A 19,063-nucleotide genomic window follows, 5' to 3' on the forward strand; every position below is an offset into this window, starting at 1 on the left:
AAACAGGGAGGGAATTCCAAAGGCTAACAGTCTGAGGGAATAATTAAAGGCGGCTCTTCAGCATCTAGAGAGCTCAACAGTGAGAGGGTAAAATTTTGCTGCTTGTTGGGTTAATTGGGAGTATGTACGTCGAAGGAGTTCATCATTAAAGCATTTATAAAATAGATACAGGGATGCAACATTGCAGTGATGAGACAGCGGTTGTGCAGGTAGATATTTAAAATATTAGCATTTTAATATTTCAGTAAACAATAAATATGGAATAAATTAATAATTTGCAACTCGCATACAGACATAATATGCATTTTGATTAATTATGGAATCTAATTTTTTTTAAATGTACTAACAGGTTACTGCATACCAATTTGGTACTTTCGTTTTTATTTGTTATCTGTAAGGTGTCATCTAAAGAGCATCTTTTGTTTAACTTTTTGATAAAAAAAAAATGCCATTTCTAAATTTTTTTTTTACTAAATCTTAATTCATTCAATTAATTTCGTAAAATTATTAGATTGGTTGATGAGAGATCGATCAGAAGAATATTTTAGAAAAAGACAACTTAAGAATGACAATTAAAAATTTTGGACAGTTTTCATCAAATATTTAAATGGAAATCAAATGGATGGTAACATTTAATGACTACACTTTTATTTTACAATTACAGAAAACCTTCTCCACCACTGATAGTCATGACTAATAACACCCTACCTGAGAGATCTTCCTTCAAACTCCTTAACTTAAAATTCACAGGTAATATGAACTGGAATAAATACATTGAGGACATTGCAGAAGCTGTTGAAAAGGTGTGTTCCCTCTACCGTGACAGAAAATTATTCACACATGGGAGTATCCTGTATCTGTACAAAACCACTATTCACCAATACATGGAGTATTGTTGTCACATCTAAGCTGGTACATCTACCACATGTCTCTCTCTTTCAGACAGGGTTAAAAAAAAGAGTCTTCAACTCCTGTGCCATCGCCGCAATGTTGCATTCTTGTGCCGGTTTTATGAATCGAATGTACTCTGAGGAATTCATTACGTTGTGCCCACTTAATGTACATACCCCTAACAAACTTGTCTTGCAGCAAAATTCCACCTCTTCACTGTAAAAGTTCTTAGATGCCGCAAAGTTTTCTACACTTAGTTTCTTTCCTTGGACTGCTAAACATTGTAATTCCCTCCCTTTTTCCTGCTTCTGACTGTACCAACATGCAGAAGTTTAAATGTAATGTAAACAGACATCTCACTTGTCGCCTTACATAGTTCTCCGTAAATATGGTCCTAAATAGTAACCCTTTACAATCAAATGGCAATATGCCATGTTTAGGATGAATAAGAGTAAAAAAAAAAAATATATATTCAATTAAAATTTTGTTCATAAAACAATATTGAATTCAAAGACTGAAAAAAAAAAAAAATTATGGCTGTTTTCTCTATAAAATGCTATAATACATATATTATTACAAGTAGAAAAGGAAATTTCTAAAGTCAGAGCAAAAATCTTTTTTAAACTTAAGAGCCAGAATTGAACCTTTTAAAATTTTAGAAATCATTGATTTGAACTACTGAATCCTTAGCCGTGGATTAAAAATAAAAATACTTGTAAACACCACCGTTATCTTAAATATGGGAACATGCAGAGAAAAACAATCTGAAAAATTAGGATTTGATCTTTTTTTTATTCTGTTTACATTTTGGCAGATTGCTGTAACCATCGGTAAGTGCCGGAATAAATGAAGTTGAAAGCAGAAGTCAATTGGTCGTATTGAGGTGGACCACGGCTGAAGAGGAAGAAGAAAAAATAAAAAAAGAATTAGTGTTAGATTATTTTTGAAAATATACTTAACATAATCAAATCCTTAAATAATAGAAAAATCCAGGTTGTGCTGGATAGTTGTTAAAACAACATGAATGTACAACATTGGACCGTTATCATTCCTGATAATCATAAATGACCTCCCTGACAAAATTGTTTCTGAGATGGGTATATTTGCTGATGACACTATGCTTTTTAACCGACATGAGGGGAAAACGAATGAACAAATATCTAAGGAAATGGCTGAAACCCTAGTGAATGACCCCCAGTCTATCGTGGAATGGGGACGTAAATGGATGGTAACACTCAATGCTGTAAAAACTAAGCTTCTTTCTTTTAATAATTACAAGAAACCCTCTCAACCACTGATTGCCATATCTAATGATACACTACCTGAAAGTGCTTCATTCAAACTGCTCGGCCTAACATTCACAGATAGCATGAATTTGAACAAATATATTGAGGACATTGCCAAGGCTGCTGCAAAGAAGGTGGGCTCCCCCTACTGTGCAAAAACGTTACTCACACCTGAGAGTATCCTGTACTTCTACAAAATGATTATTCGCTCACATATGGAGTATTGTTGCCACATCTGGGCTGATGCATCTGCCACTAATCTCACTCTTAGACAGGGTTCAAAAACGTCATCAACATCTGCACTAGCAAGCAAACTAACCTCTGTCTCATCGCCGCAATGTTGTATCTCTGTGCCTGTTTTACAAATATTTTAATGGAATGTCCTAATTTTAAGCACTTGTACTCCCCTCAATGTAAATACTTCTAACCCAACAAGCAGCAAAATCCCACCCCTACACTGGAGATCCCTCAACGTTGGAAAACACTCTACTCAAATAATCTCCCCCCCCCCCCGAACTGCTAGACTTTGGAATTTCCTCCCTGATCCCTGCTTCTGACTACTGATCTGCAGAAGCTCAAGTGTAATGTGAGCAGATATCTTGCTGCTCAACTCCCTAATTATTTTAGAGTCAAAGAAAAATCATTTCCCACCACTTAATATCTCCGATGTCTCCTTAGTGGAGTTGGGGTTTGCAGTTCTGTAATTTTTAATATTTTTAAAACGATTCTATGTATTGACATCTCATTCTTCGGTTGAATTTTGAATATTTACAACTCTTTCTCAGATTAGATGAATTTGAAACTAAAGACTTATTGAGCAAGCAATCATTCTATTTTGATTCATTAAACATTAACTTTATTCTTCACTTATAAAAATAAATTTATTAATTGTTGCTGATCTCTACCTCTGAAGACAATAGATATCTTCTGAAACTGGTGTTTGCATTACAAGGATTGCATAATCCCCAAACAATTCTCATAAAATATGCTTTAAGTCGGATTGCAAGTGGAACCTCAAAACAACTGAAAGCAATATTGGCATAAGTGAAAAAGTATTAGTGTTATTTTATAATTTTTATTCTAGATTAGTTACTTTACCAAGTCTTGAAAGTCAAGTTTACCTTACTAATTCCTCTAAAGAGGAACAGTGAAAGGCAAAGCAATTTTAAAGCCATTTCCAAACTGACAGCATCCGTTATTCTCAGTCACCCATCTAAGCACTGATAAGGTTCAACATTGCTTAAGTTTTTAATTTGATGAGAATCCGTGTTTTAATATCATAAAAGTATACATACCGATGAAACTTAGAGAAACACACATATCTTCCTTTCACATGTGAAGTATCCAAACACAAAAAGCAGATATAAAACATGTATATACAGTATGTACATATGTAAAGTACACACACACACAAAATATACAGATGCATATAGCATAAGTATGCATACATAAAATTCAAACACATACAGATTGAATGTATAAACACATACACTTAAATCACACATATCTAAAGAGTGTGAAAATTGATTCACTAGTATTTACTGAAATCTTTTGAAACCTGTCTTAATGGAAAGAACATGAGGCAATGTTAACTGATGCTCGTTCGTTCTCGTAAACCCAACCCTAACCTTTTGCTGTGGAGAGATTTCCCAGGAAGAGAAAGAGAAGAAAAGGGTATGGTGGAGAGAGTTGAAAGCACAACAATTAGAATCTAAAGAATGCTTTCTTTGAAAACAAGATGCTGATGTTCCTAAAAGAGAGGGCAAAAGACAAGGAGGGGGAGGGTATATAAACATTTTCGAACTGCCAATCCAGTTCTTAATGATCCTTAATGTTGCACACAATGGTCTCACACAGAAAATAATGTTTTGTGTAAACACCCAAGACAACAAGAACACCTTTTCTCCGATAGCAATTAAGGGAAGATGCTGGTCATAGAAAAATCCATTAAGAGATTTCTTTAAACAACTGCGAATGTTTGTAAATAGAATGATGATAGTATTTAGACGTCCAGATGTTCTGGAAGGATACTGACGCCAGAATCTGGAAACTGAGATGAGAAGATTTAATCAGTAACAATCAACTGTTTCCTATGAATCACAATTTCCAGATAAACGACTTAAATTCATTTAGTCTTGTTTATTAGATTTTCTATTTTAAGGCATATCACTTCATTTCAAAATGCAGAAACACAAACGCACGATTTATTGAATACAAGTTGCTATTCTATAGATAGCTTAGAGAAAAATGAGTTTCATACGTTTGCGAACAGAATTGGTGCATACAAACTTTGCATTGCCGTTTCCAGTATCTGTAACAATATCCATTGCACCAATTACAAACCTCCAAATTTTTGAACAAATTAGAGACTTTCAAATCTTTATCCTGTTCATCTCCAAAAAGAATTCTTCAGCAAATGTTGCCTACACTTTTCTGATCTGAATTCCAGGTCAAAAAATCCACATCATGTCCCCCAAACCGCTAAGATTCTCTTCAAATTTTCCCCACTTGTCAGTATAAAAAAAAAAAAAAAATCTTAAGAATCTTTAAAATCTGAGCTTATAACTTTAAGCGCATTCCAAAATATTGCATTTTTAAGATTTCAAGTAGGTTGCGAAAGGCTGTGAAATCGCGACCATTGTATGGAGCATTGTTGTCTGGACGGTTGCATCTGCTATTAGTCTCTCCTTAGACAGGGTTCACAGGAGTCGCCAACTTGATAGGTCCCACACTATCAGTTAGGCTTCAACAGCTGTTCCATTGATGAAATGTTGCATCCCTCTGCCTGTTTTACAAGTATTTCAATGGTAGGTGCTCCAACGAACTACAAGCCCTTCTCCCCCGTCAACATAAATATCCCTGACAAACACGGCAAGCAGCAAAATCCCACCCCTACACAGTCGAAATCCCTAGATATAAGAAGCCTTCTACTCCAATAGTTTCTTCCCTAAGACTTCGGAATTATTTTCCAGTTCCTGCTTCCTTAACTGTACTGACATGCAGAAGTTCCAAGTGTAATGTAAACATATCTTGCTGCTCAACTCCCTACATAATATCCCTGCAAATTGTGTCCCAGATAGTAGCTCCCTACATCAAAGTCACACTGTGCCTTGTTTGGGGTGATAATGCAATTAAAAAAAAAAAAAAAAATTTTAAGAGAAGGAGTGAGCACCAGAATTCGGAGTATTGATTGCAATAAACTCTTGAAGTTTAGATTGTTAACCAATCATATCTATTCCCATCAAGATTTATCTCCTCTTTTTAACAGTAGATAGTTTGAAGAACAGTGTTTATCAACCCAAGTGGCAACGTTTGCAAAACTTTATAGTAATTATGGCACTAATTTGTATAAGAATCGTTGGGTTTGGTTGTCAGACAGTTATAATCGATATATACTGAAGGCCATACCTATAAAAATACTAAAACTCCTGTAAGCTTCCGTAGGAAGTAAAAGAGAAAGTCATTTTGAGTATGTTTAAAGTATTCTACTGGAGATATTGAAAAAACTATCAGCCATTTTTTTTTTAAGAAGTTCCTAGGTTTTGGTCCTTTTTAAATAAAGTTTCAATAAAAATAGCTAAAAAGTATTTTAATTTTTCCCAGTGGCACTTTATTGTAATCAATTTGAAATTAAGGAAATGGGGATGGGGGTCTTTTGATAATCATTTTATAAATTGTGGGAATTGACCAACTGAGTTTTTTTTTCTCTAAGAAAATTAAAAAAATTGTTCCAAATTGATGCAGATTACATTCTAAAGTGCCAACCAATGTTTTTTTTTCTGCAATCAAGTGAGTTCATAGCATAAATTGATATTCCATTTTACTACTTCGCATTGCAGATCAAATCATTTATACAGATATTTTTAAGTGATCTTTACAGAAGTTAAATTTAATAAAATGAATTATCAGCAATTTAAAACAAATGCTTTTGTAATGTATAATATTTGACCAAATTCCAAATTAAGAAATGGACATGAAACAAAAGAAATTGACATTTAACAAAACTTTGGTTATTTGATGTGTTGTTTTATAATATCTCTTTTTGGTTTATTTGATGCCAAATCCAGTCGTTTTGGAAAACGTTTTTGTTTCAAATATTTCATATCTTAAAATATTTATTTGCAGTGTTTGTCTCCTTTGTTTTGTAGGGTAAAATTGTTTTTGACATGCAAAACACGATTCCGTTTTGTAAAAGGAAAAACAATAGCAACAATGTTTAGTGCATTTAAGTCAAGCTGATATCTTCAGACAGCCTGATCTGGTAGCACGGGTATGTGACAAAAGACGCGGACATGTGACAAAAGACGCGGACATGTGACAAAAGACGCGGACATGTGACAAAAGAAACGGACATGCAATGTTCACAAAAGATTTTGTGCATTGCATTTGTACAAAATTGTTGATAAATTAAAATAAAACTTTGTCAAAAATAAAAAAATAAAAATAAATATAAAAATAAAACTCAACTTGAATAAAGAAAATAAGAATGAGTATTAAAAATCAAGCTTTGTCAACTTGAATAAAAAATATAAAAATTAAACTAAAACTTTGTTTAATTGAATAAAAAAAATTAAATTAATTCATAGAAACATGCAGATTTTTGCGATGCAAGCGTTTATGAAAACGAGCAAAACAAAGCAATATGAAAAGACGAGATGAAAAAAAAAGAGAAAAAGTAAATAAAGATGCAGCAAGATGAAGAAATATCATTCAGATGCTCTCGGTCACATTGTCAGTGAAATTGTGAATCTGAGATCATTCAGGGTTCTGGATCTTGCAAAATCAAGCCTCTTCATACAAGCAATTCAACCCAGTTGATACTGATCAAATACAAGTTTGTTTCTCAGAGGCGATTTACAAAAAAAACAGTTGACGAGTAAAAATAACCTGTTTTAACTGTCATAAGAAAGGAAAGTAATATATCTAATCTTGTGTTATTTAAATGCGGAGTTCAAATTAAAATAAATTTTAAATAATTTTAAATGAATTTTCTATAAACCTTTTTAGAAAATAGTTAAAAGCTAATAATAAAAATACATATATATTAAGACCCATAGATAAATTTAACATCTAGGGAATTAGTAATTTCAATTTCTAATGTAATCTCAAAGTTAAGTCTTAAGTTTTTCATAGTTTCATGTATGAACTTATAAATTCTTCCAGCTCTGGAATTAGTGATATTTCTAATAATAATCTGTCAATTTTAATACTAACCCCAAAGTTGATGAAATTAAAAAGTTTATATATGAAACGAAGAATTTAGGACTAAAAAAAATCACAGCAGGAATTTATATATATATATTGCACACACGTTTTTATGTTATATCAACTGCCCAGATGCAAAAAAAAAACCCCCAATTCTTATGAGATCAAAAAATCATTTTATTTCCATATATAACATACAATCGTTTTGGCCTACCATCAAAATATTTATAATGCTCGTAATACATCTTGATAAAGCCATCGTCAGTAGTCATGTATATAGAAGAATAAAGTGACAACCTCTACAGAAAAACGTATCCCACATTAAATTTTTATAGTCTGTAAGACTTAATTTTTTTTTTTTTTAACTTTATGAAGATATTCGCTTTCATGGACATTGCAACCTCTTCATACTATATACCATTCTTAAGTCCTTATATCATATTCATAGCCCTAGTCCTACACTATTTAACTATTTATAAACTTTGGATTATTATACAGATATAAATTCAGAGAACACAAAGCGCAGATCAAAGATCGAGTTTTGAGAGAGAAAATAAAATAATTACTGCTGTTACCATATGAATTAAAAAGTAGAAGTTTTGAAGAAAAAAAAAAAAAAAAAGAGGGAGAAAGATTATTTGTGAAAGATGCATTATAACCCACAGAAAATCCACCACCATCTGTAGGAAAAAAATATTTTAGGGTAAAGCTTAAGCAGATTTTCCCGAACACTCAGTGTTAGCCATGCAAACCCTTCATTGTCCTTAGAAACCCCATGCAAAAATAAATGTTAGCAAGCCATCATAAGACTCATTGATGTAATAGGATTTGATTAGATATTTTTAGAAATATCACATGCATCTGATATCTACACACAACGAGTTTCAAGAGTAAAAATTTTATCTCATAAAAAGAACCATTTTTGTGAAGACAACACACGATTATTTAATACTGATAGCATGGAACTAGTGTTTAAGAAATATTGCATATAGACATTATATGTACATAATATTTCTACGGTAAAAACTTTCATATTTGTGTCATCAATTAAAATCTTTGTATGCTTTATAGTCACATAAGATTTCTATCGCTGGCACTCCAAGCCGTTTTTTGTTTCAATATTAAAAGCAAGATTTCAATATGTTTGTGTATTTGGTCCATCCTAAACAAAGATGATCTTCCAAAAAGTTTTTTTCTCAAGAAAATCTATTCTTTACAGCTTATAGATGGCAAAGCAGTCTCATTCATTTGATCACATATCCATCTTGCTAGTCAGTACTTCCACAACTATTACAATTCTCTAGCCCACATTTCACAGCCTTCAAAAATCACTGAGCAGCAACTAAGATTTTTGAAATCCACTGCAAATCACCAAACGTAGATCACCCTTTTCCAATATTCTGATATTTTTCTGTCATCCATGATCTCCAACTCTCAAACCCACAAACCATACATAGAAACACCTTTTTAGTATTTTTACATACTTCAAATTCTTCTGAAAGGAAAGTATATCAAAAAAATTATCAAATTAGTGTAGAACACCTGTATATATCGAGAACTCATTTCAAAACAAGACATGTTAAGTCTCTGTTGAATTTAATTTCTATTACTTAATCAGTCTAATTATTGTATTAGAGTGAAAACAGCAAATGAAGAGATCAAAGCTCGTGATTTTACATAGTCAGCAAATCTTTGTTCCACGGCAGCTTACTAAAACAAAATACACATTTTTTCTCCATTTTTTTTTTTAAATGGATCAATGCCTTTTACACAAAAACAATTAAAATTGTTATAGAGTCCTTTACTGGAAGGCATCATAGATGTTTACTTGTCTCCCAGAGTTATAAAAGTGGTCTGACTATTTTTCTTGTCATTTTGCTGGAGACTCATGGAAGAAGAACGAAAACATTTCTACTCCACATTATGTATCCATTGCTTTATTTAGGATTTACTTTCATTTTCAGAGGAAGCATAGATGGTCTAAACGCTCCCCTCTAACAGGATTTTACACCACAGATTTCCCTGTTAAATCTTGCTCCAAATTTTTATCACATTATTCAATCAAGTCGATAGTTTGAGAAATGAAGTCTATATGGCCACGATACGACAACTTAATATGCTGTGTTCAAACTATGTCGGTTCCATAGCATTACTTTTATTTTGGATGTCTGAAAGCTTAACGTGGTCCCTCATGAGTACTAATTCTACGAGAAGAGGTTATCATGGGAGAAGGTAAAACATTGCAAATCATACCTACGTAACCCTTTGCATTTAAGAAATCATTTGACATTTGTAATTACTGCTAAATAACACGCAACAGCATATATAACAATGAGCAGAACAGAAATGCTATTAATTTATCGATCTTTTCGTCAACAAAGTTGTGTATGTGATGAGAAATTATGGCAGTTCTGATTAGATGCAGATGAAGCGTGTTCTTTCGCTGGTTCTTTCCTTATGTAACCAACTTTTTTTTATAACAACGATTTCAAATACAAATCATAACTAATCGATACCCATTTCCTTAACTATGAATTGCTTTTTGAACTATCTTCAGATAAGAAGGTGTACATTAGAAACCAAAGCCCCTTTATTTACCGGGAGAACAGACACTAGGATCAGACACTCCTCTTTACAAGAGGGTGGACAGTAGGGGCCTAAGCTACTTTATTTACCAGGAGGTTGGACAGTTAGGGCCTAAGCTCCTTTATTTATAAGGATCTAAGGTTTTTTTTGTTTTTTTTAAATGTTTTTACATTACATGTTTCTCAAAACTGAAATTCAATTTCAAATCTTCCTCTAGCTCACATGATCAAACTAACCAATCAACATTTACAGCCGACCCAAAATTGTCATATCCTGTCAATCATACCTAACAACCTCTCACACCTGGTAACCCATATCTTACACTTAATTATCGGTTTGACTCCTCTGCTACATTTCTTTCCAAATAATTATTCCTTTGTGCAACAGCTTTATCAACACAAGTCGTCAAAGGGATTTTGGTATAAATGGTAAAATTCCTAAGAGGTTGGAAAAAATTTTTTTTCTCCACATTTTAAGGATCATCCAAAACTCGTAAATAGAAATCATGAATCAATCATTAATTGAGAAACCTTAAAGAAAGAAAATATATAAAAATAATAAAGAGCTTCTTTATAATCACAAAACCATGAAAAAATGAGATGGATACTTTTGTAAGCATTGTCGATTTCTTATTTGTTCTAACACAAACAAAAAAAAAAAACATATTTAAAAAAAAAAAAAAAAAAAATTTATTTTGTTTAAAATAATACACGAAAATAGTCACACATCCTAATACAAGGATATATGAAAAGCAAACTTACCAATATGTCCATAAATGTTTCTGAATTTTTGAGATGAGGATTGATTTGGATTATTTGGATTACTGTCGTCATCTTCAATGTTTTTTATGTTTTGGTCGATGTAACTTCTGACCTTCTTCAGGTGTATCTTGTCAAACTCAGGCAATATTTCTGTCAAATACGGAAATCTGCACAGAACCTTTTTAGTACACGAAGGAAGCATGCTCTTATTCCATCAGGTATCACTGGGTAGAAGATTCAAGTAATTCACAATTGTATTTTGAGTGCTGCTTGCACTGAGGAATTGAACTTCAACTTCCAGAAGAACATAACTTACTACTGAATTTTATTAAGTACTTTATCCATGCAAGGACCCGTAGCACAATGGATAAAATACTTTTTATTTTTTATTTTTTTTATTACATTTTCACCCCAAACAAGGCACATTGCCACTTTGGTGTAGGGGGCTACTTGATAAAGTAATTCCCAAGTACAACAAGATACATAGAAAAGAGGTTAGACATTACAGTGACTGAAACGTAGAAACACTTCAGATGAGAACAATAGTGCAAACAATCCAAATAATTTGCATATGTTTTGTCTCAAAAACACATTGACAGAACTTGTCTAGAGAAAAAAGTACATTTGTTGCATGTTGCTTCCTCAGCCGTTAGACCAAAAAAAAAAAAAAGGGAAAAGAAGAACTGAACTTCCAAGTCACACCTTTTATATTTGTGATCATCTTATCACCTGATCTGGGACTCCATGTATTAAAAAAAATGCAGACTTAATAGACCTTTAGAATCTTAGTGCATTTTGGAAACCACCTGAGAGCGTATCCACCCAAAAAATTGTTGAAAAAAAAAAAAAAAAAAAAAATACATTTTTATGACAGCGTTATTGTAACGACGAAACAAATGTAAATAAACAAAAATAAAAAAAAATTAAAAAAAATTAAAAAAAAGAAAAAAATCCAGAAGTTTAAAAAATAAGTATTGTTATTAAAACTGTGAAGACGTCATAAAAAGAAAAGGAAGGAAACTAAAAGTTTAGTATGTTAGCAAATTTGCAAGGCCATTGATTAGTGAACAATAAGAGTAATATGCAATTTAACGGAAAGAAAAGAGAAGGATGATGCCCCCGGTTGTTTATGTGGCAGGCAAAATTTTGTGGTGGTAGCATTGGGAAGAGGAGGAAAAGATGGAGATGATATTAAGCTAAAAGTGGTGCCATCAATGGACACCTATGTACAAGTACCAGAAAATGGCAATGTGTCTAAAGTGAGACGTTGTTCTTCCATTGGTAGGTTCCAGAATATTTGAAGGAGTTTTGTGCCAAAAGCTGATCACTTTGTTCTGGGCCGCGGCTGTCAAACATGCAAAGAAAATCCAAGGGAGAAAAAAATGAATCAGATGTAATAAAATCAAATGATTATTAAATGATGCCAATGTATTGGGTTGAGGTAGTTAGCTAACACACAAGAAAGGATGTCATGCTTAATATATTGTCAATACAACTTGCTGAGATAATCGATGTAGTCTGAATTTTGGGATGAATAATTATTTCTTAAATTGTTTTTTCTTCAATTTTTACTTATCCATTAAGGGATCTCCTCAAAGCAAGATCCAGTGTAACAAAAGTCCACACATTGCCGTTTTCTCAATGCTTTTATGTTTTTTTATAATGAATTTAAATCTCAAAAAGCATTAGAATGTATAAGTTGTTAATGCTTTCAAATATTTTTTCATATTATCTCAATTTCTGCATGAATGATTTCATGCAGTCATTTTTAAATATTAACTTGGATTTATATTTGTCATTTCATGTATGCTTATGGAGAAATATCTTGAGGATGATTTTTATAGAGGATTGTTCTAGATGTCTTGGCACAACTCCTGCAATAAATGGAAGGTTGAGACCATGTCATAATAAACACCAGTTGGGTGATGTTGAATCGTTCTACTATCTTGGGAATAATTAATGTCCAGGTGGCGCCTGGACAATTCATTGGTGCAGAGTTGACTGAGGCTAGTTGAGACCTTCTTGCACTCCTGACCAATGAGCATATCCTTACATAACCGTGGTATGGTGTTCTGTAGTTGTGTCCACAATGCAATATTGTATGTCAGCAAGTCCAGGACAGGCAACAATTTCTGTGTAATAGGCAAGCCATGCTTTGCAGAAAGCTCCAAATCCCACCTCTGGATGTAGCACGATGTGAAAAACATCTCTGCTCGTTTGGTCATGACAAGTGCAATGGTGAGTGGATAAAGCGAGCCTACATGATGGAAGCTGATGGCTTGTCTGGCATTTGTTGTATTATGGTGTGACTCCCAGGTTGGGAAATCGTAATAGTGCGTAGGACTCCCTGACAATGGTACATAGCAGTTTTAGTTACGTCGATCGTCCGTAGGTTCACTTGTTTACTAGGCGGTTGTGATGACAACGAGTTAAGACTAGTGAGTTATCTCACCTTAGACTGGCACTTTTTCTTTATCTTGCCTCTCGTCAATTGTCAAAAATGTCATAACAACGTTGAACCTGAAACAAACGGTTGACGACTTAGAACGATCAGCTGTAACTTAAAAACATGCATTAAAAAGACGTAAGTCACAATTGTGTTTGTTTTTGTATAAAATTATATTTTACAATATAGTTACAATTTAAAACAAATCGTCTTTTTTTCTTTTAGTGGTTCTGAAGTTCACAGTTAGCAGTTTTTTTCTCACAGTGCTCTGAGGAGGGAAAATTGACGCTTCGACAATACGGTCTTCAACAACACATGCCGTGTTTCTCTCTCTCTCTGCTCTCTCTCCCTCTCTCTCTCTCTATTCTCTAATAGAGACACACAGAGAGAAAATAGAAAGAGTAAGAAAGCCAGAGAGGGGGGGAGAGATGCTCTTTAACACATTGACTACTTATGCAAGACCTATCAAGGAGGACTTGAAAGCTTGGGAACTTCATGAGGGGGATACCATAAATCAAACTAAATGGCAAACAGACAGCTGAACAGCTGCCAAAAGGCAGATCCATGCAAGCCATAAAAACTTGTTTAGAACTGTAGTCAGTCATGATTGGTGGCGCTTGAAGCTTAAAAACGGTGTTACTTTTGTAATGATTTTTTTTTTCTTAATATTTTGAAGGCTTTCTCCATCAGGAATCGTTAAATTAGAATAAAGAGTATTGGCTAGCGATGAATTGTTCAATAAAATTAGCGACAATATCCAACAATTTATCACAAGCCAATATCTCATCCAAACTATTGAAATAGACAGCTTCTTAAGTAAAATAAAAAAACCAACCACATCCTCAGTCTTCAACTGTAGCCAACACATGCACGAAATCGCAACCAAACTTAAAAATATTTTAATAACCTATAAACTAATCCCTCCATAAATTCCATCTTTAATCTTCCTTCTGTTGATGCAATTAGTCAATCACCCAATTTGGCAGACATTTTCATCTGCTCACAAACGCACACAAATCATACATTATAATAACAAATGTAACAAACCTCAAATTTTATGCCCACAAACATAACATTTATTTAACATAACATCTAACTAACCCGCACATCTTACATGTGACAATTCCAACATCATATACTACATCTATTGTTTCATTTGTAACAATGCAGGATATATTTGGAAGATCAGAACTCTCTTCAGATCTCGTTTCAACAACCACAAAACATTCATTTAATAAAAATCTCCATTCACCTGACGAACAGGACATTTCAAACTACGTGGTCATACACTAGACAACATCAATTGCCTCCTGATGGAGTCTGATTTCTTAACCAAAATTTGCTAACGTAAAGAAATTCAACATATTATTTGGTTTAGGACTTAATACAGACCTTGATCTCTTGAACCCATATAACTACATCCAACAGATGTTAACAGATATTGAAGAAGATTACATGATACTTCTATAAATTACCTCAACTCCATACAATAATGTTATGGATATATGTATTACATTATTGCAGTCCAACAAATAATCAATACAATAACATCGTATCACCACCTGTACTTATATTCACCATAACTTATACTGGTTTACCAATAAGATATAAATCATAGATATAGTTAAAAGACCTATTAATTGCATCAAGCCGTTTTCACTCCTATAGCGATGTGACCCAATTCAATCTAACACAACACAACTTTCCAATAAACATTAATTCTGTAAAACTATATAACATCTTTATCCATATTTACTTACTTTCAATAATCATATTTCTATTTAACTTAATATTCTTTTCACTTCATGTTTGTGTTCTTCCCTTTTTCACTCACAGTAGAAATTAACAATCGGCCCTAATCAGCTCTTGTGGAAAGGTAAGTACACATTACACTCAAGGATGAACAAATACTCTTGCAGAAATGAATATAAACAAATTAATCACCTCTCTCAAGAAGTTTTCTTTGCATAGCAAAGCATAAATATGAAAAACTAATTTTACTTACTAAATTAATCCACTAACACTCCAGCCACTGATAGAACCGATGATAAACATTTCTATGACACACATTAAATAATAATCCTTAGATTAAGAAGCTATATTTATTTTTATGCAGATATTCTTTTTATATGTTCGTTTATTTATTCATTTGATCTATTTATAAATATATTAATTTTTATTATTGATTTTTATATTTTATTAGATGAGGTGACTTCAATAAGTTTCCAGACTTTACGTATGGGCACTTTTATCGATAATGCACACATGAAACTCTAGTCTCCTTCGAAGTAATCTCCTCTGGCTGCATTGCACTTGTACCATTCCAACAACTTCTGGAAAACTCTATGGAATTTCTCTTGTGTGAGCATGTTCATAACTCTTGTCACAGCCTCTTTCATCTCAATTGTCTCATAATGACAGCTTCTAAGATTTTCCTTGAGCTTAGGGAATAACCAAAAGTAAGAGGAAGCAAGGTTTGGATTATAGGGAGGGTGAGGAACTGTCTTGATGCCCATCTTGGTCAAACTATGACAAGGATGGAGCTGTGAACTGGTGCATTCATGAAAATCGTCTACATCTTCAGTTCCTTGCAGTTCCCACAGTGACATCAAACTATGCACTTATTGCCTCTATAAATAAGTGACAGTCTTTATCCATGAAATTCTTTACTTGGCCAATCAACTCTGGTGTTCTAACTTTCTTACTCCTCCCACATCTCATTATCCCTCACAGACTCCTTGCTTTCCTTGAATCTCTTATGCCACTCAAAAACTGATGCTCGATTCATGCAAGATGGTCTAAAAGCAGTTTGAAGCATTCCATACGTTTTTGTGGGATATTTTGCAAGTAAAATAGAATTTTATTGCATATTGTTCTTATAAAGTGTCCTCACGTTCAGATTGGAATTTTGAAATTCACCAGCTGTGATAATCAGAGTTTAGTAGAGTGTATTCCTCCTGTAGCTGTTCATTTGAACCTGAAACCATAAAAAGTGGTCAGTCATCTCATAAGATGTATAGCAATAATATAATGAATTTTCTAAGCATCTTTGACAATTTTTAATGCATGTATAAAAAAAAGTCTGGAACTTATTGAAGACACATTATGCAACCTTTGCTTTATCATCACTTCTTATATTTCCATTGTCTTATTTACTTATAGTTACTTCATTTTCTGCCAGTTCCTTCCTATTCAAATGCGTAGAGTTTCCCCATAATACATACCGATCTAGTATCCAACCCTTATGGGGAGACAAGTGCTACAACATCATATGCATATGTCAGATAAACTTACTAAATAAATTTATTTAATATTCTAATTACGGTACTTATGCAGGAACCTATTATAAAGTCTCCAGAAATGGTCCTCTCATTCTGCCAAGAAAACCGACTGCTTGCAACTGAGAGAAGATGCACAAAATGTCATTGGGAGTGTATCCCTAAAAACAAAAAAAAAAACAAAACAAAATAGACGGTTTCGGCTGGAGGTGCAATAATGGACAGTATAGACTGGTGTAGCAGAAACAAATGGAACTTTTTTCTTCCTCGAATCAATGCCTCCTCCCTGTGCTATTTGGCCACATACTGACCAATCAGGGGTACGGCGCATTGATCCTTCCTATCCCAAGGAAATCGGCCAGCATCCGGTTTGAGGAATAAGAACTCGTCCTTACTGAGAGAGACACCAAACAGAACGGACCCCCCCTTTTCTTCTTTCTCTCTTTACCACCTCGGTGATTTCTAACGGTACCGACTGGGAATAACTACCGCGATAGCACCAGGTAGCCGGAGTCCAGCTTTTGACAAGGAACATATCACATTCTCCCTAATAAACCTTTTCTGTGTTACCTTTTATGAAGTTGTTGTGTTCGTCATTTCAGAAGCTTGTATTGAATTATTTTATTAGGTTGTGCCCTAAAAGCATTCAAAACCCTAAAATGGGCCTCCTTACACGATAACACCTTTTTCAGCAATCCCATCCAATGAAATGGCAATGCACAACTATAGTGAGAGTGCGATATCGGGTTGGCTCAGACTTTCACTGAATAGAAAAACTGAGGAATATTTGCCAGAACTATTTCCTTCAGAGTGTCCAAGGCATTCAAAGAAACAAAACTATTACAAAAAAACAAAAAAAAAAACAAAAACAGTTGATAAATTAATAAAAATAAAATAAATTTTATGAATTTATTAAATTTTTTTAATTTTTGTATTGACTTCCGTTTGTTCAGTACAATCCGGCGGTTTTCAGTCTGCTGGGCGTTGGTAAGTGAAACTCATGGACAACAGGATTTAAACTGCCAAGTACTCCAAATACAATCTCCCACCAGAGATTGACTAATTTCGACATTGACGATTGCATGATAATCAGAGTAAATAATTTTCTAGATAGAAGCAATATCTTGTTTTACGCATATATTCATTTTATGGTAACTCGGTTCTTTTTATTTATATTTGTTATCTCTACCTTTTTATATAGTTGTAATTAAATGACATCACTTATTCTTTTATTATAACTGCTACTATCGTTATTATTCATATATATTATTTTATTTTGCATTTATTCAAATTCATTTATTTTTACTCTATTTTCATATAGGTTTTCCCCAGTTTTCCCCCTATTTGAATGCTTGTATTTTCCCACAATATAAACTGATCTTGCATTTAGGCCACATAGGGATTCAAGTAATACAACTAAATCCCTTTAATATTGTGATTGCAGTCAAACATTACAGATTGACCATATTCAACGTTGGTTGGCAGCATGTTTACATGCTCATCACAATAATTATGGAAATTATTCAGAAAAACCAGTACTGCACTCAACCTACTTACCATTATAACACAACATCGTATAGAAACAATTATAAAAATCAAAACGAATAATGACAGAACCCAGTCCCAATAAACATTTGACCATCCATTTTCTAGCACGCTCACGATTCATTTCCTATTTCTTTTCTACCTTTTTTCTTATTTAATAATTCCTGATGAAGAATGCAGGTGGGTTCAAAATATTAAGAAACAAAAAATTACAAAACATGATTTTTATACTTAAAAAACTTACATTTTCTGGATTGAATTTGTTCTTGACTGGAGAAAAAGTTACCTGTCTATTTCTTTAGTTTTTTTTTAATCCTTTCATATAGATCGTGTTATTTTGGTAGAAATCCTGTATGATTTCAAGTTCCTCATATTTGAACATTTATCAATATTATACAAACATGTGTCAGACTCCCGGCACAGTATTATGCCATGACCAGGAGATAAGTAACGAGTACTTGACAAACCTTAATATGCAATGTACATGCTTAAATATTGATGTTACAAAAGGATTCAAGTTATTTTAAAATAAACTCGTTATTATATCAAGTCTGTTAAATGTTAATGCAGAGTAAGATATGAAGGTGCAAATGCAGGTTAGTGAGGTTTTAAACCAACGCTTTTCAGGTAAAAACATTACGTATTTACAAGTCCTGTTAACATAAATTTTTTTAAAATTATGAAAACTCATCCAGTAGAAAAATTACATAATTATAAGAGTTTTCAAGATCTGGGGGAGGTAACTGAAACCTATCAATTTGACTAAGTAATTGTTATTCCACCATTTCTAAACACAAAATGTTAGAACATATTTGTGGAGGTTTGTTTTGTTAAAATACAGTTAGCATATCTACTGGATCATTTTTTTTGTAATTTATATTAATTTCGACATGACATGCAAGTAATGTTTTCACCTGAAATGTGTTGGTTTAAAACATCACTAATCTGCACAAGCACAAATGTTTTTTTAAGTTAGAATGTTTTTTTTTTTTAACCCACGTTTAAAAGAAACAATATTGACTTTTCAATGAAAAGTAAACACTGCAAAATTAATCAAGGTTAACC

The 19,063-nt window shown here is 33.0% G+C and overlaps 1 protein-coding gene across 2 annotated transcripts in view; it reads right to left on the bottom strand.

Annotated features, from left to right (window-relative positions):
- Positions 1-1,663: 1,663 nt before the first annotated feature.
- LOC145277056 (glucose-6-phosphate 1-dehydrogenase-like) overlaps positions 1,664-19,063 on the bottom strand; it is a 138,355-nt gene continuing 120,955 nt past the window's right edge. Inside the window, exons 12-13 of one of the 2 annotated variants that reach the window (XM_080128713.1) lie at positions 11,966-12,074; positions 1,664-1,785 (exon numbers count right to left, since the gene is read on the bottom strand). In XM_080128713.1, the coding sequence (XP_079984839.1) occupies positions 11,984-12,074 (91 nt within the window). In that variant the 3' untranslated portion in view covers positions 1,664-1,785; positions 11,966-11,983. The remainder of the gene's footprint in view (positions 1,786-11,965; positions 12,075-19,063) is intronic. The other variant, XM_080128712.1, reaches the window with a different exon arrangement.

This window comes from Euprymna scolopes, chromosome 5 (assembly GCF_053919585.1).
Source record: "Euprymna scolopes isolate OS-2025 chromosome 5, ASM5391958v1, whole genome shotgun sequence".
NCBI lineage: Eukaryota > Metazoa > Mollusca > Cephalopoda > Sepiida > Sepiolidae > Euprymna > Euprymna scolopes.